At 40.3% G+C, this 22,800-nt stretch overlaps 1 protein-coding gene across 8 annotated transcripts in view; it reads left to right on the top strand.

Moving 5' to 3' along the window:
* The first annotated feature begins 3,753 nt into the window (after positions 1-3,753).
* Positions 3,754-22,800, top strand: part of LRRC56 (leucine rich repeat containing 56) — a 59,253-nt gene continuing 40,206 nt past the window's right edge. Inside the window, exons 1-3 of one of the 8 annotated variants that reach the window (XM_035328723.1) lie at positions 3,754-3,895; positions 6,681-6,830; positions 17,458-17,622. In XM_035328723.1, coding sequence (XP_035184614.1) covers positions 6,786-6,830; positions 17,458-17,622 — 210 coding nt within the window. In that variant the 5' untranslated portion in view covers positions 3,754-3,895; positions 6,681-6,785. Of the gene's footprint in view, positions 3,896-4,862; positions 4,970-5,310; positions 5,500-5,532; positions 5,681-6,680; positions 6,831-10,391; positions 10,824-16,664; positions 16,704-17,092; positions 17,179-17,457; positions 17,623-22,800 lie in introns of those variants that run through there. The other 7 variants (XM_035328724.1, XM_035328722.1, XM_035328720.1 and 4 more) reach the window with 7 other exon arrangements.

Below are 22,800 nucleotides of genomic sequence, written 5' to 3'. Positions count from 1 at the left end.
GCATTTTTTCCCTCCCAACATAACTGAATCTGCCTAGGGCTTAAGCTAACGGGATACCCCTACAAAACAAGCTGGTGGCACCACATTTGAAGCCTGTCATAAGCTTACCTTTTCCCTAAGAAACTCTTCTCCATACGAAGGTCCTACTTGCTATTTTTATTGCCTTCTAGTACCCAGAAGACACATCCAGAAGCTCTACCAAGCCAAGGAGGGGGCTTATTTTCTTTAGGGGACATGCAGCAGTGGGAGGAGGTGGGCTCTGTCACTCAAGACCTAGCTAAGGCCCTGGAGTGCTTAGACAGCTTCAGAGTCCTCATGGTGCTTCTGAGTTACCTCCATAAAGTCAGTTGGTTTACTTCTTTGCAGTAGCAGAGACAAAGAAATTATGATTGCCAGTGTTTCATTGTGAGATAAATACTCAAAAAGAATTTAGTTAAAATTTGTTTAGGTCTAGTTCAGCTTGAAAAGATACAGCTTTGTACAAAATGCCATATGTTGCCTGACGAAGCTTTCCTTTCAGATTGCACTTTATGAATTCACATAAGCCTGTGAAAAGAAGCAAAAACAAATGCCTGCATTCGGTGAGTCAGAGAAAATGTTTTTTAACTGGATCTTCTCATTGCCCTTTCTTTTCATGCCAGATGTAGTTACAGCAAAATAAATTCAATTCACAGGCTTCTATCTTCCTCTGGATCTTTGGATCAGTTCTTAGTCCCACCAAGGCTCATTCATTACTTCTGATGATGACGTCCTGAACACCTGCTGGGGTCAAAACTGTTCTTACATCATCTTCTGAACACAGTGACTTCAAGCACATGAAATCATGAGGTTAATGCCATAGTTGAGGTTTCAAACAAAGCTCTTTCTGGGGATCTGAGCTGAGTTTTTTCAAAAGGCCATGGTAACGGCAAGTTCTTAATCAATACAAGAATTGCCAAAGGTAGTAAATGTTCTGCCATACAGCAACGTGGGGGAATGGTCCAGCAGAATGGTCATCCAGTCTGGATGAGGGAGTCACAACCACAGTTTAAATTTCTCTCAGATCAGTTCTGATTTTTGCCTTGTATAAAATGGTGGTGAATGTATTTGTCCTGTGTTATCTACTTGGAATAAAAAGCTTTTTGAGGAACATCTTTTACGATACATGCTGTATTTTACCTGGTAGTGTTTGCTGTATTGACACTTTATTTTGTGTAGAGATTAAGTACGAAAAGTTGGAAATCAAATCAGAATGGAGAAAGCCTGAAGATAATCTAAGTGCAGACTAACAACTAAATTTCTGTTCCTCTGCTTTCAATACAGTATAGCACTGTGGCAGGGGTAGGATGGCTAATGAAAACTGAACACACAGAAATGGAAGTTATCCAGGGAGAATGCAAAATTTCAGGAGTTTAAAACACTTTACCTGGCAAATGAGTAATTTCTGCCTTGCTGTACTGAAAGAGCACCTTAAACAAAAATGGTATGATACTACAGAGACTGAGGACTGCAAATGCAGTGCTGAAGATGCTGAGAGGCAAAGGAGAAGTGGTCTAGGCTAACACATACCCATCAGTCTGAACCCTAACAGTACATAAAATTTTAAAACAAATCATAATTGAAAACATAAGTATCAAAGGAAGATTACAGCTACCCTTTGTAAGAGGACTGATCTTCTAAATGAAGAGACTACTACAGATCTAGGTAGTTTGGGACTTCAGATTAGCCTTCAGTACTGTGCCCCAAAGGAAATGGGTTGTTTGCTAGAGCACAATGAATTCTCACAAGACAAAAAGGTGTTTACAGAGCTGACTAATAGGGAGAAAAGATTGTGCTGAAATGGGGAGTATCAGGTGGAAAGTTTGTAGTGGGTGTTCTTATGGACAATACTCATCTTAATTTCAGTTACGGCTCTTTCGGAAAAATAAATAGAAGCATGCTAATGACATTTGATAATGATTAAACAGCATGATCAGAGGAAGACTGGAAAAGGGGATGGGGTAATAAGAATAGAATAAAATGTAGTGATACAAAGTACAGAGTCAGGTACTTACAAAACCTTTTGTTGTAGTGGGGATTTCCGCTCCCCTTGTCTTTGCAGATAGGGAAGACAAAGACAGAGAGGAACCTCATCTTAGTAGTCAATGATTATGAGCAACCAATTCGATGTGATCTCAATAACCTGTTTGCAGGATATACCAGACATGGTATTTCCAGTACGGAAATGAGACTATTTATTCCACTGCATAAGACCTGGAGTAAATTATACTGTTCTGATCACCCATCTTCAAGAAAGAAAAGCTAGAAAAGAAAAACACAGACGATAAGAATTGTGAGCTTGCCTTTTATGATGGGAGATTTTGAGCTTGGCTTGTATGACTTAGCAAAATAAATGTCAAGATGAGATGAGAGTGGGCCCTATCAATATATCAGAAAAGCAAACATCAGAGAGGAGGAGTTATTTTTAGCTGAAAAATATTTTGGCAAAAGAACAAATAGGTGTAAACTGGCAGTAAATAATTTTAGCCTATAAATCAGGAGGTCTGCAATCCTCAGAGAGACACTTTGGACCCATCTTTCAAAAGAACAGTCTGACAGGTAGAAGATACTGACAGGTATCTAAATGACTCTCATGCAGTTACTTGAAATAGCAGGAAACTGGTTCCCCTAACCAGAAAACCCCTTCATGGTTCTGTGTTTCTAAATATAATACAATGGAATTCCTAAATGTTAATAATAAAACTATCAAGTGCAATTAGCGATTAATCAGTAATATTTATGAGGGAGTGGTTTGAAGGTCCCTTCCATTCCCTAACACCCTGTGATTCTGTGACTGGCTGTTTGGATACACTGGATAAAACCACAAGGACAGTTGTATCTCCTTTTCAAGAGACCCCAGAAGAAAAGCATGTCTGTCTAGGCTTGGTTTTCAGAGAAAGTTTCACCTGATTCCATTCATTTGGGTAGCACCAATATAATTAATCCAGTCTAACCTGTTTTAGCTTGTGGATTCTCACCTGTAATGGCGAGATCAAAATCAGGTCCAAGGGCTCTGAATGGGTCCAGGGTATGCTAATTGTTAATACTAAAAATTAACATTTTCCACATTTCATGGCAAAACTGAAGTATAACTCCTATAAAGCTTCATGTATGTACAACATGATTCCTGGATAGAGATCACATCAGTTCCACAGTTATTAATTTACAGGTTTCTCACTGACCTTAGCTCAGCTCTGGGAATGGTGCCAGAACAATTACAGTAACTCTGAACAGTGCAGGCATAAAGCTCCTGTATTTACTCTGAAATTGAGCCAGATTTTCTCTTGCTCAGCGATGGAAAGATGCATTTCTCCTTTGAATGGTTTCAAATAGTTCAGGCTGTGTTGGCTATAACACGAACATTTCAGCAAAGAAGCAGAAGAATAAACTACTATGCAGAGGTGTGCATACACTATATACTTACTCCACAGATAACCTCTAGGAAATGTAAACCAAGAATAGATGTGGGGGGAAACTAAGTCAAGGTGACTTATGCTTGTTACCAGAAGATAAGTGAAAGAATTGGGAATAAAATTCAAGGGGCAGATGCTTCATTTGGTGTTGTTTTCACTGAATCACGCTACCTTCCTGGAACACGTCAAGAAGGCCCCTTGCCTTCCTTCCTGTGAAGGTGGGCAGCTGGACTGCAACGACAGCAGGTGGAGCTGAGTGTGCTCATCACCTCGGAAAAACAGGCCCCTGGTGATCTTTTCTGACGTTAGTCAACTGTCAGGCCCTGCAAGAGGGGAGGCAACACATTTCCTGATCTGTGGTCTAAGATAGTGTTTTCCAAAGCCTAGAGTGGATTTCATGTTGTTGCAAAGGAAATGATGATGCAATCCTCCAGCAGCTGCTGTGCTCCAATATACTTGCAAAGGTACAGTATGTATTGACTGTGTGGGTATTGATGTGTGCGTGCAAGCACTGTGTTCAAAATCCCAGCCTCTTGTTAATGGCGGGCAGGCCACGGTGTCTCCTGCCCAGGAGTTTATTACCTATCTTCCTACCCCCAAGAGGAATGGTGGTAAGGGTTGTTCCCAGGAAAACAAGGAAAATCGGGGATGTAAACCCTGAAAATTCACGCTTTTCACGTGGGACTGCTGAGGGCGTGATCTCCTTTTCCTAGATTCCTGATTTAGGAATGCTATATCCAAAGTGTGGAAATGTTGATTCTTTCTAACTGCAAGTGAAAATGATAAGAGCAATGTTCTGAATAAATATATTGTGATGAGTTGGAAAGATCAGGTAATGTGTGTCTTTGAACAGGCAAATTTAATTTATGGACAGATGAGTCTGGATGATTGAATTAACCCGGTTTAATGAATTACTCCTCAGTGGAGCTGTGAAAACTGTCTGTATTGTGCTTTAGTCCCTCGCTTTTTCAAATAAATCATATTAAGGCAAAGTAAACAAGTTTGGTTCAGAGAGTGGAAGGGCTATTAGTATGGTCCGTTAAGATGGCTCTGCAGATGCCTGGTATATTGTTGGATCGCAGGAAGTTAATCCCATACACTAGCCTGTCTGTGCCCTGGGTGTGTACTTAACACTAATGGCTCTGTGTCTTCATTCCCAAGCTCTTACTTCAGCAGAAACATGCCATCATGCCTAACATATGTGCTATGAAGATTTGCTTTGGAAAGTCTGTGAAACATTCCGATGGTATACTTAGGAATGTCCCAGAAAATCCCCCCCCCCCCCCTAATCGCCCTCGGTAAGTATTCTGTATTCATACCAGGGGCTGAATAGTGAAAAAGCAATAGGCTGATGTGCTAGCACTCTCCAACCCGGAGATGGTGAATGGGGTAAGAACAGTGCATTGTTGCTCACTCACTGAGCGTTGCACCAACAGAGCATCAAAGCTGTAACTCGTCTGCTGGATCCGCATTATGACAAACCACACGTCTAGGTTTTTTGGCTGCTCTGCTGTGGAAACTTAGGATTTGTTTCATCTGTTTCTTTCTTGGGTTTATTTATTAATTTTTTTTGTTGGTGGTGTTTTTTTTTTTGTTTTAGCACTGAGAGCTGGAGGGGTAACCAGCCCTAGGAAAGCCGTTAGCGGCGCATAGGGTAGTCAGCGGGGTGTCAGAACCCTTTTTTACAGGACTTCCAGTTATGTGCCAGTCTGCAAAGATGCTTTCAGATCCCAAACGGGACAGCCATGCCCCAACGAACACCTAATTTTTCCGTAATGCCTGCAACGGGCCCCCTGCCAGCCGTGCCCGGGGCCTACGCGGCGGCGGAGGCCGGGGCCTGGTGGCGGGCGGTTGCCGGGTGACGGCCGGCCCCGGGCCGCAGGTAGGGGCCGGCCCCGCCGCGGGGCCGGGCGAGGCGGCTCCCAGGGAAGGCTCCGGGGCCCTTCCCTTCACGGCTCAGCCCGGTTTCGGCAGCTCCTGGCCCCGGGCGGGGCAACCCCGGCTCCTTGTGCCTCGGTCGGTCGCGGGGGTGGCAGCCCGGAGCAGTCGGGCAGCGGCGCAGGGCGGGGTTTGTGTTTTATTATTAAATACTTTGTTGTAACTAGCGACAGAAGACGGTGAGGGGTAGGGCTTAACCTGCTGAACGCCTGCTTGCTGTTACAGACCTTCAAAATGGCTTTTGTAGCGGTTAATTTGTTCGTCCGGTCTGCATCTGGCACGCTCCGAGGCTTGCGCTGCTGTAGCAAAACGCGAGCAGCGGTGGAGAATGAGGCTGGATGGGGGCTGGTGGCGAGCCGGGCGCGTTTAGCCGCGCCTGTGCATTTTACGCTTTGGTAAAAAAGGGATTTTGGTGAATAAACAGCCCAGGTCACTTCCAAATTGTGGAAGCATCCCTGAGTTGTTTTTTTTATGTTGAGCTTTTCCATAATTTTCAGCTTCTTTTGAAGGAAACAACTTGCAAGTGATGGCTGAGTAGACATCGTTTATAAAAATGCAGCATCTTCTTACGGGTTTTAAGCTTAGTTCAGTTTCTTGCAGAAAGGGTTCCTTGTATCACAGGTACGTTCCCTACCTTAGGATCCATATGTGATGCAGAGAGTGGTTTGGGGGGAACCCACTAAAAGGAAGAGGCTCATGATGCAGGTGTTGCCCGTAGTTTTTAACAGACAGTAAATATACTGAATTGAATATCGCAAGCCCTCCCATCAGCCTGTCTGTAAAGCCTGTCTTGGCTCTGCACCTAACCTATACTATTGGCTTGGAAAAATCATCATTTTGTGATATGTATGTTTCTCTTCACCTGTTCGTTTTCCGTTCCAACAGCTTTTGCAAGGCACAATTTTCAGGTGTGTGATACAGTGAAAATATATTGAGTGTTGTCTTTAACCTTTTGGCTATTACAGCCTGTTGCCAAGGCTTTCTGTAACAGATTCTGCTTATCCTTACAGCCTAGGAAATGACTGTTTTTTGAGTAAATAATTGTTCAGCAAATAAGTTCTTTTTGTACATGTGTAGATTCTTCTGTACTAAATCCTTCATGTTCTCATGTTTTCCTTGGGAAACTTTTCAGTTACACTTTCATTAAACTCTTTTAGGCTGTACAGCTTAACGTCCTGTTACACTTTTTAGACCTATTGAGCATGATCTTCTCTTTTAGCTGGTGAAGAAGTGCTCTGTATTATTAACTGTAGAACGCTCAGTCTGTGGCATGTTTTTTTTAAGATCATGTTCTTACTGTTGTTTAAGCAGGATATGGAGCAATGAAACAAGAAATTGCACTATAAGCAAACGCGTCATTGAAGATAAATGGAGATGAATGACTGACTACTCAATGAAAGCCTCTATACCAGTGGGATGGAAAGCAAAAGAGAAAGAACAGCAGTGCCATTGAAGGAAAAGGTAAAATAATTGAAAATGTACAAAGGACTGGAAATGCTTCAGTACTTAAAAAAATTGGCTCCCATTTATTTTATTTCTCCATTTTATGTGTTTTGTCTGACATGAATAATTTGCACAAGACAACTTGCATTAAAAATGAAATGTTCAGATATGTCAGAGCTCAGGATTGCTGTCATTAACAGATTTTTTTATTACGTTTTTCTGGTCTATGTGTTCTCTCATGGCTTTAATACTGAGAACATGGGTAGGGAGATGAAGCTTCAGACAGCATGTGCCATTTACAGTGAGAAGCAATGTAAGAACAGTCAGTGCCCTGCGCTCCTCTGCTGGCTGTGCAGTGAAGAGTAGGGACTGCATGCCTGCACGTTCCTGTAGGTCTTACCTCAAGAGATTGATAAGTGGATACATGCACCTCTGCCAGTTTGTTAATTCATTCATACGCTGCTGTCAGTGGAAGAGAGAACATAAGACTCCATCCTCGGCCTTTGAAATCATCAGCCTGTTTTTCCTCAACTCCAGGGACCTGATTCCATCTGAAAGCAGGATTCAGATTCAATACAAGACCAAATGCGAGTTTAGCATGAGAGCAGGGTGATTAATTGTTATTATTATTACTATTAGTGTGTGTGCACTTATTTAACTGAAGCTTCTTAAGGGCATGGTTAAAGAAACACACTTAATTTCCAAGTTTGAAGTAGTATAAAATTTAATTCTGCAAAATAGTATCATTATGTGATAGACCATAAACTTGGGATTGCCAGATTTGTTACTAATGTGAATGGTTTAATATTTGTTCAGGAGGAATGATGAATAAGTTATTTTTAAGTAAGAAAATTCATGAGCTTCTCAGAGAAAGGAATGTGTAAATTTAATTTGCTAGTAAAATGGTTAGTGTCTTTATACTTTCAGTAGATTCTTAAATTGGCTTAAAAAACACTTGGGAGGGAAACCCATTTTATATCAGTAGGACTGCAAGTCCTTGCTACAATATAAATCGTAAGTCCAGATTTGCTGTGACAGATGTAATAAAAGCCAATTTATCTGTATTAAAAGGAAAAGATTGTAGACTCTGGCCAGTTCAAAGAAACATCTGATTATTTTTTTTAAGGAAAAAAAAAGAAGAAATTCAGAAAACACTTCTTTCTTTTATTGTAGTATCTCACATCATGAAGGATTTGAAGTATAACAGAACTCTGTTTATCCTGCAGTTTTTGCACTTTGAGTTTTACTTTTTCAGCACTGTGTTCTAACACTACTTTGGTTTCTCTTTCTAAACGTTACTAGTATAAGTAATGCTTGGGTATGTTTTTGTTTTATTTTAATAGAGAATCCATCCAGGTTCAAAGCAATGAACGTGGGGAGGAAAGGTATATAGAATGAAGGGCTCGAAATAAATTACTGCTTCTTGGGAAAGAGCATTCAGCTACTGTGGTAGTTCTCTGAAAATATCATCTTGCAGCTGGTCAAAAAGAAACAGTGTTAAAACTTCTAAGAAAAGGAATTGAAAAGAGTATAAATTCATGTTCTGTCTCTGTGCCTGTATCTTGAATCTTATGTGCAGTTCTGACCTTGGAAAGTAAATGGCAGAACTGAAATTGTTTCCATGAAATAGAAGAAAGATGAAAAATGGAAAAGAGACAAAATAAAATAAGACTCTTCAGCTAGAAAAGGATGAAAAAGAAATGATGCAAAAGAAAGGTATAAACTAAGGAATGGTGTGGATAGATGGATAGATTGTCTATAATTGTGTCTAGCCATTTGTGATTTCATTTATAATTTTAGTCTTCACAACAACCTAGGACAGTAACTTCTATAATCTAAACAAATGTGATGCAAAAATATCCTTTTTCCTTTTTAAAAACTGCTTTTTGTTAATCCTTAGTTGTTGGATGACTACTTGTCGTAAGACGTGACAAATAACTGCTTCCCTAATTATTTTCCCTGGCTGTCAAACACAATACACCTTTTGGCTCGGGATGTTACTAACTAGCTGATTGCCAGAAACGAAGACAATATGTCAGAGAAGGATTGCTTGGGACTACTTCTGTTTCTGATAGTATTTTTTTAAGCATCTGTTTCTGTCTACAGTAGCTATCTGGCCCTCTGCCTCGACCCAGCATGACAGTTATAACACAATCTAATTAGTAGCCTAAATTGATTTTATAAAGTTCTTTGCACTGTAAGTTGTCCGCTCTTGCTAAAATTTTGGGGCTGGGTGTTACTTAATAAGCTCCTGCACCGTCCTGCACTGCTCGGTGTTTTCCTATGAGTTAAATTAGAATTGGTTTCCCTTTATTCAGTATATCCCATGTGAGCAACACATAGAAATCGGAAACATCCCAGCATTGAAAACGACTCTTCAAATGGCTTCGCATGCCATGGAATCTCTTGCTTCAATCAGCTTAATTGCCTAATAAAACAGGCTGAAAATTGTTGAGGGGCAGCAGAGCACTTTAAAACTCAGAAATGCTATATCTGATGCGTTTTCATCCTGCATAGAAGTTTGGATTTCAGAGGGCTCATAAAGGCAGTGCAATAATAGCTGGGAAAAAAAAGTATGTTTTTATTGTCCATTTCTGAGATGGAATCTGGGAACGCTTCTAAATGGCGGATAATAAAAATGCTTTGAAGACCAAGAACAGTTTTTCTTGGCACCTTTAGATTGTCACCATAGTCCTGGGTCCAGGGGTCAGACTAGCCTGAGAACAAGCAACAGTGTTGTAAGCTTGATCTGATGTTTTGCTCCTCTCTGGTACTTCATTCACCTGTGCAGAGAGACAGTAGCGGATGCATCTCTTTACTTTGTATCTCAGAAAACAGAGCAGCACTGTGACAGTTTTATTCTAATGAATGGAGAGAGCCTACAAGAGCTTTGGTCATGAAGGGGAAAATGGGGGATGCATTGGAGAGACACCAGTATACAGGTCACTCAGCTTCTTCAGGTGAGAGAGGATCAACTGATGTTAAAGTCTCTTGCCTTAAGCCCCAAAGACATCAGGACTAGGTTAAAAGCAACGTTTATGCACGGTGAGAAGGTTTTTTGTGTAACAGGACAAGATAATGAGGGCAACAATAAATCAAGAAGTAAGTTTGCAATGCGAGGGAACACTTTCTTTCTTGATATTGTCCTGTCTTAGCAACACTGACATTGCCTTGTACATAATATTTTTCAGTGAAATTTTAATTCTCTGTGGGACATAAAAACTTGCACTTTAATCCTCTGCAACTGATGAGAGTCGCTTTCAAACTACTTGCGCAGCATGGCTACCAGCAGAATATGGTAGGATCAAGACAAACCAGTGGGCAAATGTGTTTAATCATTGACAAAAGCTTTATTTATTAAATAGCTAACTGTGTGCTAACAGAAGATGTGCAAAGACCTCACCCACTGGCACTAATTCAATGAGATGGTTGCTTGAGTGATGAATTAGCTGTAATCCATACATTCAGATCTTGATTATTTTTTATTCTCCCTTAAAATATGTTTTCGTCACGCTGCTTCTTATTTTTTAAATATCTATTGCAGCCTATGTGCTTAGACGGTATTGTTTATTTTTCCAGATGTTAAACATCTGAAGTGGAGAGCTCCCTGAAGGTAATTTTTCTTTTAATGTACTCAGACTGGAATACAGACTGTTTGAAGGATGTGCAGTGCTGATCTTGGGCGCTGAGGGTTGTCTGGCTGCCTTTCTCCTTCTCCAGCCCAGCTCAAAAGCAGTAGGCTGGGATTCTTATTTTTAAGTCTTCTCAGTCAAATCAGAAACTAAACAAGAAACAGCTTGGGCAACTTTTGCCTTTACCTGTGGGACTTTTTGTTAACCAAACTACCTCAGCATGCCATGGCTGATTAATTAGAACAGGGACCTTCAGCCTGCTTGTAGACTACATCTCGTGGAGGTGTTGTAAAGAAGGAATACCTATTTTGGGGGCCTTGTGGGAAAGCCTTTGTTAATACCTTAAATGATACCAGCAAATACTTTTATCTTGGGTGAGGCAGCTGGTGAACTTTTTTACTTGGGTACCCCCTTCACTAGGCATAAAGTTATTCGTGTAAGTCTTCAGGATTAGGGGCTTAAAAGAATGGTGCTGAGTTAGCTTTTCCTTTTGGAGCTCGGAGAGCATGTAGCACACGGATAATTGCCTGACACATCAAGATGACCCCGTGTACCCCAAAACTGGTCGTGATTTCTTAACTGTATTGCTCTTAATAAAGATACTCTCTCTACAAAACCTTGCTTTGTTATGTCCTCAGAGCATCACGGCTACAGTAACATACCTAGTATCTGCAATTTAAGTAATTATTGAATATTTGCTTGTAATATGAGAATACTGGTCCTTTTGAATGCTAGGAAGGTAAATGATGTGGCTGACATTTTAGAGAAAATAATTGCTTGGGTTATTGTCCTTTGAAGGTTACAGAATATCGGATAGATATTAGGATAACCAATGGAGTGTTAAACCTGAGATCAAATCTTAATTCATTCTGAGAGGATGCACGTATCTGTGCATTCTGTCTTCTGAAATAAGAATAGGATATTGGAAATAAGGTCCAAAGAGAAGAATATTAAGCATTTTCTTACAGAAGTCTTCATTTAGGCAGGTACTATGGTTCAAATTAATATCTGTACCTTGGGAATAATTGAAAAGAATAACTTACTTTAACAAAGTTGAAACTGTAATGTTAAGGATTGCTTAAAAATAAATATTTTCCCCAATTTTTGTCTCCAATGACATCTGTTGCATTTAAGGTGCTGATGAAAGGTAAAAGGGTGACGGGTTCCTCTTGTCTCCTCCACTGCCACAATCATAGGAGACCTCCTGGCAGCACCTCGGGGTGTGCTGTTTTTCCACAACCTCCGTTTTTAACCTACTACTGCCACATCCTACCCCTTGCTTTTCTCCTCTTATGCTGATTGTGGAGCGGGGTGAGGATAGAAAGCAGAAGAGCCTCTTGAGATGTTTTCTTGCAAAAGAAAATGTAAGAAAAAATGTATCCAGGGCATCTTGCAATTTCAGCCAAGGATTTAGGTAATCCATGCTCATTCAGAGTTCGTAGCCATGTTCATTCAAAGTGCATAGCCACTTGCACTACAGCAGGTATCATTGAATGTTTGTAGCCACTTAGATGTCGCCACCAATCCCTTCCTACCACAATGCTCTAAAAATAAAAACAACTGAATGGACTTTGGTAGTGTCTTTGACACATAACAGCACATATAATAAAGAGCAATGTGCTTTTTATCCTGCCATCACAACATTTGACAAGCTGGTTCCAGAGTGATTTCATTTAGAGGCATTTCCAGCACACATGATAAAAATTTCTCATCACCTTACAACCTCCTTGGCAGGATGTGGGGAAGTATTACCTGTCTAGTTTTTTTAATACATGCAATCTGTAGACATATAAAAGAAAAACTGGTGGCATTTAAATGCATTGCCTTTTTATTTATTACTGCTCTGTTTTGGAAGAATATGAAACACCTTTTACCTCAAGAGTGTCGTCTCAAACCCAGTCTGGGTTTGTAGTGTGGGCTTTCCTCTCTAGGGCCACTGCTTCTCTGGATGACAGCACAGTTTGAGCTCGGCTTTGTGCATGGAATAGTGCAAAGACCAGGAAGCTCCAGAGACCTTTCCCTGAGGACTGAGTGGGTCACAGATCCTGAGGCTTACCCACCATGGTCATGGCAGCTCTGGAGCAGGATTTACATGTAACACCAAGGGACCACCGGGTGCTCGTACAGTTTGTAACAGCATAAATAAGGAAGGTCAATATGTTTGCTTCATGTGCAGGTTTGGTTGCTTGAACCAAGGCCTCAAACTGGCTGCAAGGTTAAATAAAGCCACCGTTTTAAGCGTCTGAGTCATTCAGTGTCACTGAAGTCAGTGAATTTTGAAAGATGTTAAATGGGAGGGGAATTGTACTTGATATTTCAGCATTCTCATAAAAATATTTCTTAAAAGGGCCATATAAGTGGAATGTTTATGAACACTTTATAGTGTTTATGTGATCACTTGATATTACAGCAGCATTGCTGAAGTAGGCATTACCTCCTTCTGTTTAACAACATCAGATGATTAAAACGATATCATTCTCCCATATTTGGAAAAAAAAAAAAAAAAAAGAGAGAGAGAGAGAGATTCCCATTAATACCAGGTCAGATGTTTTATTTTCCAGCTTTTTAAAGTTGCACCTGCTAAAGCAGAGAGCTGTGTTGCAGGATGCTTTATATCGCATAAACGGAGCAGGAACTGTTTTTGCCATTAGGGGTGGATTATTGTAACAGTAGTTTCCTGATGACATCATAGCGAATTCCAGCTGCCCAAACAGTTATTTTCCAGAAGAGGTTATCTGTAGTGCACTTGCACAAAATTACACTTAAAAGGACACTCACAGTTCCCTTAGGACTTATAAGCCAGACCTTTGTCAAATCCTTAGTGAACACCAAATCCTTTGTGGTAAGTGTGGCCCCTGCTGTAACTTGTGGTTCTGGATTAAACAAAAACGGCATAATGCGGGGCAGCAGAAATCAAAGCCCACAGTGTGAGTTTCCTGTCCTGAAGGGGAGGTAAAATGGCTCTGAAATGTTTTTCCTTCTGGAGAATTTTTCAGCTGGCGACATAAAGATGAGGGCATACAGCTTGTGGTGCCCTACCTGAAATGACACGCTCCTCCCTGTAGAGAGGAGCTTTAGGAAGCCATGGGTAGCCAAAGAGCAGAAGAGGATGGTGGTTTAGAAACTGGCTTAAGGGAGCAGAGGTTCATTTTTATGTGGGATGTTATCCTCCTTTGTTTGGGGCTAGGCAGAAGAAACAAAATCGATAGAAGGAGTTTGCTAGGAGCTGGGAAAGAGGATCTGTGAAAGCCCAGGAAAGTGTTTCATCTCCACCACAGCAGAAAAAAAAAAAGAGAGGTAGAAACCCACTCTCCTGGGCTTCTGTTCTCCAGCCTAAAATCATACGGCTATGAGATAATCTTGGTGTCTCTGAAGGCTAGCCGAAGATTGATGTGTTTTCCATTTCCAGATGACTCAGTATTCCAAAAGGGCTGGGTGGCTCGCATGATGGTACCAATGCAATGCCTGTAGAGGTGCTAGAGGCAGCAGAAACACTGATGTTGGGGGCTTTCAGATGGCAAACTGAGTATGCTGAATATTCCCTCGACCTTGGGGACTTTGCATTTTATTTTATTTCCCAGAATGTCTTTAATGCACAGATTTATACATCTTTCCTAGGGAAAATCTTGGTTGATTACTGTTGTTTGTTTTTAAACAACAGTACCCTAATTGTTTAGACAAGCTCTCTAGGTAATATCCTGAAGGCTGCATTAGAAATTACAATGCCTAGTCACATCATTCACGGGGTATTTCCCAGACTTTAAGGAAGACTTCGTTAATATGGAGTCAGACATTTCTGGCAATTGCTGTATTTGAAACACATGTTAATACACATTTAATGAAGAATTCACAATTCTATCATTGACTCTCAGATAAATGTTGTAGGAAGACAATTAAGTCTTGGAGATTTACCAGTTTGTTAGATCCTAAGAACGTCAAATAACTCTTCTCTGCCAAATTTTTCTAGCAAATTACAGTATTCTGCAGGGATTTCTAATAACATGTTGTTCCAAGGCTCATTTAATTTTAATAATAATTTCTCTTAGCTGGGCTAATCTATGTATGTTGAAAGTGTCACACAGTTTTCAGTGGAGCTTCACAACGCACCCGTAAATGGAACAGCTTAGCATTACTGTGCTCACCGCGGGAGGGAGAGCGGCAGCAGTGGAGGAAGCTGGCAGATAAGCTGCTTGTTGGATCCGGGGTCTTCCAGCTCGCTGGTCATTCATTTCTCCTGCACTCATTGATTATCTGCTCCTAGGTATCTATGCATAAGAGCCTGCTAAATTGAGACTCCTGATGCAAATCTCGCAAACACTAATTCACCGAGTTCTTTCATTGTTTTATTCTCAATGTTCATATACAGGGCAGGCCTCCCACCCCCCCCTCTTTTTTCCCAACAAATTTCTGCTTTTACACAAGTCTCCCAACTACTCATTGGTATCGCTTTGCTTTCCGGTTTATTTCCTTGAAGGTTTGTGTTAGGTTCTGTTAGCTTTCATCCTTCTTGGTCTCCCAGAGTCTTGCAGGAATGTTCTGTGTTATCATTCAGATATATTCCAAGTATATCCAACGCAGCCATCTTCTCTGTGGAGCACATCATCAGGTTCGTGACTTCTCAGACCTCTTTAATGACAACACAGGCCCTTGTGAGCTGTCCCCCTGAGGCTAACCATGAGGTACCAATCTGAACTTTTCTCTGTCCCTCGTTTTGAGGATGTTTTGAAGTGATGGAAGCACGCTCAAAAGATTAGCTTTGTCTGCTGACAGTACCTCAATTTCATCCCAGACAATCTGCGATGAAAATACTTTTCTCCTTTCTAATCCATTGTTACAATAATTACAAGCAGCGGATCGATAGCAGGAAGTATAGAATTGGAAGTGTTACTTCAGGTCTTAGGCCACAAATTGATCTGCTTGTCAACGCGTAAGTAAGTGCTGTATCAACACATATTTCAAAGATTGGAGGGCATGCTGAAGTGTAATAGCGATGGGCTGAAGGAAGGAGAAAAATAATTTGTTTTATGCAAGTTTATTAACTCTTCACAGCCCTAACTTACACAATCATGCTGTTCTCACCTATGTTTTGCGCTCATGTTGCATCAGTAATTTCTGACTATTGATCCATTTGGCTTCAGTAACATACAGGATTATCTGGATAATAATGACATCTGCTTGAATTAGGAGGAAAATAAAGACAACACCAGAAGATCTTCATATCCCATAAGTTTTTTGAATCTCCTTGGACAACTGATGACTGTTACAACTCAGTGTAGTGACTAAACCATAACGATGTACTCTGAAGAATGGAGAGGAGAGAAACCCAGAAATTATGGAATTCTTTGGAGAAAGAAACATGTTAGAAATTCATTTTTTTCCCCAGAAAGTATGAAACATGAGAGATCACTTTTTCCTCTTAATGGAAAGAAGTGTGGGAGTTGTACTCCTATGGGCACGCTGAGGTTTTAGGAGCTGCATCACTGCTCAGCTCGTTTTGTGGTATTTATTTTATAAGCCATTAGAAAGATTGAAAAAAGTTGTCCATCTCTGAAGAATGTGTCCTTTTATATCTTCTTCAAGAAACGAACTTTGTGGTGGCTCAGAAGTAGCACATTTAAGAGGCCGGTTTCATCTCTGGGAATGCTTATCAGGTACATGCAGTGACCCCTGAGGAAGAATATTTTGGTTCCTCTCTTCCTAACGCTAGGAGATCCTGCAGGGAGAGGTTTGGGGGATTGTTATCTGTTCTTTTTCTTCTTCAGATAAGGGCTGCTACTTTTTTCTGACTGTACTGAGTCTTTTGGATTTCTCTGGGGTGGAGATGAAGGCTTTTGACTGGATGTGAGTAGTGAGAGAAGTCGTCAGAGAATCACAGGGTGGTTTGGGTTGGAAGGGACCTTGAGGACCATCTAATTCCACCAGCCCGAGTTGCCCAAAGCTCCATCCAGCCTGGCCTTGAATGCTTCCATAGACAGGGCATCCACAGCTTCCCCAGGGAACCTGTGCCAGTGCCTCACCACCCCCTGAGTAAAGAAGGTGGTAATTCTCAGCTCTCGGCCACCAGTGAAACCTTATCAGCCAGTTATAATTAGCTTGATTATTTAATTACTTTTCCAGCACTAAGAATGGCCTCGCAGTGGAGAACAGGAGGGGGAAACTGCAGGTGTCTCTTAGCCGAGTGAGGAGGCTTTTTGTAGTCTAGGCTGTTGTTGATACAGCAGCGTTTCCAGCTGTGATGCTTCCTTGCTGCCAAGTCCTAGTAAATAGCTGTATAAATCATAGCAATGCTTGCACCGTTTGGGTACAGCTGATTGCTTTTTGACTTGAACTGGTATACATATGCTTAGCCTCATAGTTCAAAGTTAATCGTTACTATTTCTGTAAAAGGAATAGATTCAGAAAACGAAGAATAAACATTTCTGAAGTGTTTCGTCTTCAAACCCTGGATTTCATTCCTCGCTTAAAGCATACACAGCTCTGTTTAAATAGCACTTTATTTTTTCCAAGCCATGGCCTGAGCGACCCGGGGGCAGTCAGTATCAGCGCATGTATGTTTAACTTGGGCAAGGAAACGTATACTGCTGCTATACGTGCTGCCCACAGGCAAAGCGCAAAGGGCTGGAGAGAAGTAATGATGTCTCCTAGTGCTGACATTTGCAGCCTGAAGCCCAGCAGAGTTTTGCTGTGTGCTGTTGGCATTTCTAAGAAGAGGGGATGGGTATAGGAAGCTGTAGGTATGCCATTGGCTTTTTGTACAGCTGCAAAAGATAGTTTTCTGTAAAAGCTTACAGTGTAGGCTGGATGGGGCAGGGCTACGATAGCTCATGAGGATGAAGAAAAAGAAGAATAGATCTGCTGTGGTGCATTGCATTGAGTTGTTTCTGATTAGAGAAACCTTTGTCTCTGTAGGCACTAACTTGCGACAAGAATCAAAATAGAGTTTACTAAAAATAAATATTTTTGCTAATAAATATAGACAAAAATCAGCCTGTTTGTTATCCTTTTATTCAAAGCATATGAAGATGGAACTGAAGAGGAATCCTGGCAGAGCTTCTCGTCCGGCTTCAGCTGCAATCCGGGTGACTGAGTGGAGTTGGCGAGGTAACCTAAATCCCCGTCCGCTGATTAAGGATGGTGGAGAGCTACTTATGGATGAATACCTTTCCCCCAGGAAACTGGTGAGTATACATCCAACGTTTTGCAGAGGAAAAGGAAACTGGCATATAAAGAGCTATATTAACATAACCTTCCAGCAGCTCTTGTGATGATTGCAGATTGTTGCATATTTGACAGACTTCTGCATAAAGTAGGTTCTGTCTTATGGAAATTTATCAAATGTTTGTCCTCCTTTCTCCTTGTTTCATATAAAAATATGCCCAGCATGAATGCTACTGTCTTTATTGCCAGTTTTCTTGAAGCAGCATGAAGAAAAGCATCAGTAGTACAATTATAATTTAAAACAGATCTTGTTAATGCTGTCTGAAGTACCTTGAATGTTAGCATTAGAAAAAGCCTCTTACAGGAACCTTGTTCTACAGATTGAAAATGTAACTTTAAAAGGACAACTTTTTTCTGAATTAGTGAAATCCTCTGTCCTGCTAAGAAGCCAATTAAAATATTCTGCAAGTGTTGTAAATATTTTCTATATTTATCAAAGTGTGAGGTTTCAAAGTGCATTTGAAAGCTGTGTTCCTTTTTGACAAGAGACAAATTATTTTGGCATGCAGCTTGTTGAACGAGAGTAATGTGTGGAAATGTCTGGTAAAGGAAGATCTTGTATGTTGTGCTGTATTTGCTCAGGACTAATTAAGGGTGGAATCCTTTGGATGCTAAAAACTGAGATGTAACCGTGCTTGTTTCTGCAGGAGGGAGGGAGAGCTAGGAGCAGAAGTTAAAAGGGAGAAGCTGCAGCTTTCTGTGCTGCAGAACTGTGTAGAAATTTGTGAAACATGGATGGGGTCAAGGCTGCATTTCAGATGCTCCCAGAGACTGAGGTGGTGTTCACTGCATCCATAACCCACTGTGCATTCACGTTCTGCAGGGCCGTGTTCCAGCTGACGTCTCAAACAGCAGGTTTATATGCCTGCTTAGACATATACCAATCGCAATTTTGACTCAGCACTGGAGCTTAGGAGGTTGTTCTCAGAATCTCTCTTCTCTTGGTACCTAACTCTTTTCATAAGAAAATCACTTTCTGCAGAGTATATATTTTAAACTCTCTGGAAATAAAATACAGCATATGACCTTACGATCTATCCTATTCACTTTCCTTTGGCCAATGTCAACCGCTGACAACTTCTTGGTCTTTTTTTAAAACTTGGCATGGAGTTTGACCAGTGTAATATGTTTGTGGCCTACAATACCCTGTATAAATCCAATAGGAAGTTCTCAGATTAGTCTGTTTTCTTAGGGCACGAACCAAAGCCCATTAGAGTAACCAAAACAGCTGTCCTTTGACTTCCATAAACTCTGAATTAAACCCTTAGAAATTTCTTTTGTTGGTAGGGGTTTTTTGTTTCTTTCTTTCTTTCTTTTTCTGGAGCTGTGCCGCTTTTAGTTCATGGTAAATTGTAGGCAGAAAAGCATGTTAAGTCAGTGTTACCCAGTTCGTTATTTTGTCATATTTCGTTTTTTATACAGATCAGAAGCTAAATTCCCCTCCAATTCTAGACTTTTTCTTAGTAAATGAAAACAAACCTTTATGATTCATGTAATAAATTACCCCTTGAACTTAATCGGGTCTTGCCACTTTAAGATTGTGCGCATTAACATTTGTAAGGAATTCACTTACAAAGACTTCTAAATGGATGCATACTGTCCTACTAATTTTTCTGGACACAGTTATCTCCTGGCCCTGGAACCTGACATTTGTGTTGGCATAGCTGGGATACTTCCTGTTGAGAGAAGAAATATGACATTGTCAAGGAAACATTAACAATGTTTATAGCTTGTTTTAATAACATTTCCAATTTATCTATTCTTTGACCTTTATGTTGATCAAATTGAAACTGCTGCTTCCATAAATTTACTTCCTCTGCACTTTCAAATGTAAAAATAGAGATACTTTTCAAACACTTCAATCTGGAAAAAAAAAATCACGTGCGTAATTTTAAAGGAACCACATGCCATTGATAAGCAAATGGTTTGAAAGGACGCTCTGCTTGAATCAACACACTTTTACAATATCTTCTTGGTTGTCTTTTAGTTGTGAATATTTTAAAGTTATTGATTGTTTTCACTGAAGTGCTCTAAGAAGGAGCTAATAGATTTTTAAAATACATGCTCATTAAAGTTAAATTATTTCACATTCAGATAAGGACATAGGCCCTGTCTGTACCTGCATATTTTACTCATTTTGTCCTTTTTCCAGAGGGACAGCAGTAGCAGTCTCCATTTACTAAAGGAATTATTATTCTCCACTAGCAGTCTCCATTACTAAGGACTTTCAAAAAGGTGTGTGTGTGTATTTCTTCACTTTTTTTTCCAGTCGTCAGAGGAGAGCTTGGCCTAAAATAATTCTTTTTTTTTAAATGCTTTTTCCTTTCTTTTTTTTGCTGCGTTGAACGTCAAAGCACATGAGACAGACCACTACTCCAAAGCTGTAGGTCCCTTGCCCATTTTGCTCTTCTCCACAGCAGACAGTCACCGTGCTTAAATCTTATGCTTGTTCACAAGTTCTGTGTGATTCCATATTCTAGTCAGGTTAATAACATCTTCTGTAGTTTTTTGCTTGCTAGTACCTCTCCTGCTGTCATGTCACACTGTGGCCTTTTGTGTCTGAATACTCTTCATCCAAGCTACAGGTTATTTGATGCAAGGGTTGGTATCATTAGCTGTTCTTTTTTATGCTTTCTGCTGGTATCAATACCAATTTTCTGTTGTGCTGTTTAATCTTCATCTATATCAGTAGTTTCTCTTGCTTTCCCATTTGTACATGTGCTATTAATATTTCCAGCTCCCTTCTTTACCTCTGCTTTGTGTTGTGCTTGTGTTATTCTCATATGGTACAGAACACTGTGATTCTCTCTCATAATATAGGGTGAGCAAACTCTTCCCCATTTTCCCTTCGTTCTGAAAACTGGTTATTAATGGAGAATATACTGCAATTAGTTTTCAATTTTATTGAGGTTGTGGCATAGATTTCTCATTAAGTATGGAGGAACTGAAATTAAGAGTTCCACCTGTCTTGACTCAGATTTTTAACTATTAACCCTCATCTCTGTTCCCTGTGTTGTGCAAAGGAAGGCTCTTTTCCTGACTTCTGCAAGAAGTATTCAGCTTCTCAGATTAAACTCGTCCTACAGGGTAAAATCATCTTCCAGATACTGTCACGTTATCAAAAGTAATTGCTTCCATTCTTGAACTTGTCTTATCATCATGGTTTGTATGTGATCTTCAGAGAACAAAGGAAACATTCTTCTTATTTCACTATTTATTGATCCTGCTCCAATTAATCATGCTTTTTAAACTTAGGAACACGTGTTCGGAAGTGCTGTTTAGTTTTGTTGCTCAGGAGGTTTGGGTGTATTTCATATGGTATGCACTCATCCTCATGGGGAGAAGAAAATCCTGGAGGGTCCTGGAACAACAGATTGGATTCTTACCGAAATTACTCAATCACTTCCTTTTTTTCCTTGGCAGAAAGTTTTCCTCGCAGTTGTAAGCTAAGCGAGTTTGAGAAGAAACTGGAATCAAGGGAGCAAGTGCAAAATTTTGCTAACTTTTCATACATGGAGTCAACAAGATGGACGTAACTGATTTAATTTGGATCTTCTGACTCCTTCATTAGAATTGGGTAATCATTCAAAGCTAACATTTAAAAAAAAGAAAAAAGAAAAAAGAAAAAAAAAAAGCTTCAAAGGGACCTCTGGAGGTCTTCTACTTCAACCTACTACAAACACAGCTAGTTTCAAAATTAGATCAGATTGCTCAAGGTAGTATTAAACATAATATTGTGAATAGGAAAGAAGCTACAAAGCCTCATTTAGTTTCAGAGCTTTCCTTTGGAATGTTCTTCCTACCTTCACTACAGTGAAGGCTTGTATATGAGAGTGCTCATCCTGCTACTTAAATTCCCATGTTTTATGTCCAAATTACCACACCAGCAGTCTTTATGTACACATATGTTGTAACAAACAGATTTTCGTTTGCATATAGTAACAGCTGCTCAGCTAACAAAATCACGGAACGGAGCCTTGACTGCTGAGTGGTGACACTACATTGAAATAATGGTTGCAGCCACTTGCTATGCACCTAATTGCTAGATAGGAATAAGAATTAGTATTAGCGTATGGTGTATCTGTGTGAGGGAAAGTAAATCCTTGAACAAATTTGAAGCAAAAATTGATGTTAGGAGTATCTCTCCTCTTAAATTGTGATAGTTAGAGAGAGATTGCTTAGCAGCCTGTAGCATCGGACCCTTAATAGTGTTTTGTTTTGTTTTGTTTTTAAATTAAAAGGTGTCAGTACTGTGAATCCCCAGCATGGGTCAGGAGCTGGACTGACTGGCAGGACAAGGCAGGTATCTTGTCCCTTGAGCACACAGAACCATTTCCATGACTTGAGGGCTGCAGTATGGGAGAAAAGACATCTTTACTGATCCATCCATCAACAATTAAACTTCACAATTATTATCCTCACCTACCCTTTTTGTACTAGCCAAGGAGATCCCTGTTCATCACAGACTGCATGCCTGGCTAATCTCTTCATCTGAGCCGGGAGAAGTGTGTCTTTGTACGTATATCCAAAAAGCAGTGAAATAAACCTAAATATTGTAATTACAGCCATCTGCAGCATGTAACCATTTTTAAAGGAAGATTATATGTAGGACCACAGAGAAGTTCTGTTCCCTTTCATTGAAAATCTCTTGACTTAGAAATACTTAAAACCTCACTAATGGCCTAGCAATTTTCTTCTCAGAAGAAATATGTTGTTGTACTTGTAGCAACATTTATTTATTTTATTTTTTGTGCAGGAAGAGATTATACTTGGATTGGGAATTAGAAATTAAATCCCTGTAAAAGCAGTGAACGCATGAATCGACATGAATCTAGTATTTGCATACAGGTGTAGTACTAAAAGAAAATAAGCTCACCACTCAGGAATTCCTGCGCTAGCCAAATTAACCAAGATCAGCAAAATAAACGCACAGCTGGAAATGCTTCTCTGACAGCTGCACGCAACATGCTCTTCAGCAACATATCTACTTTTCTTAGAGTATGTGAAAAATCTGGGGAAGAGCGAAGAAATCAGCTGTATACACCAGCTTTAATTGAACAGATATTATTTGCCAATTAAGGAATTTACAGAGAGGTGCAAGTGGGACTTGAACCAGATTTCCCTGCATCCCCAGGTGC

Source organism: Oxyura jamaicensis, chromosome 5 (genome assembly GCF_011077185.1).
Source record: "Oxyura jamaicensis isolate SHBP4307 breed ruddy duck chromosome 5, BPBGC_Ojam_1.0, whole genome shotgun sequence".
NCBI classification, from domain to species: Eukaryota; Metazoa; Chordata; class Aves; order Anseriformes; family Anatidae; genus Oxyura; species Oxyura jamaicensis.
The sequence above is the reverse complement of the archived record's forward strand: the minus strand, read 5'-3'. Positions and strand labels throughout refer to the sequence as shown.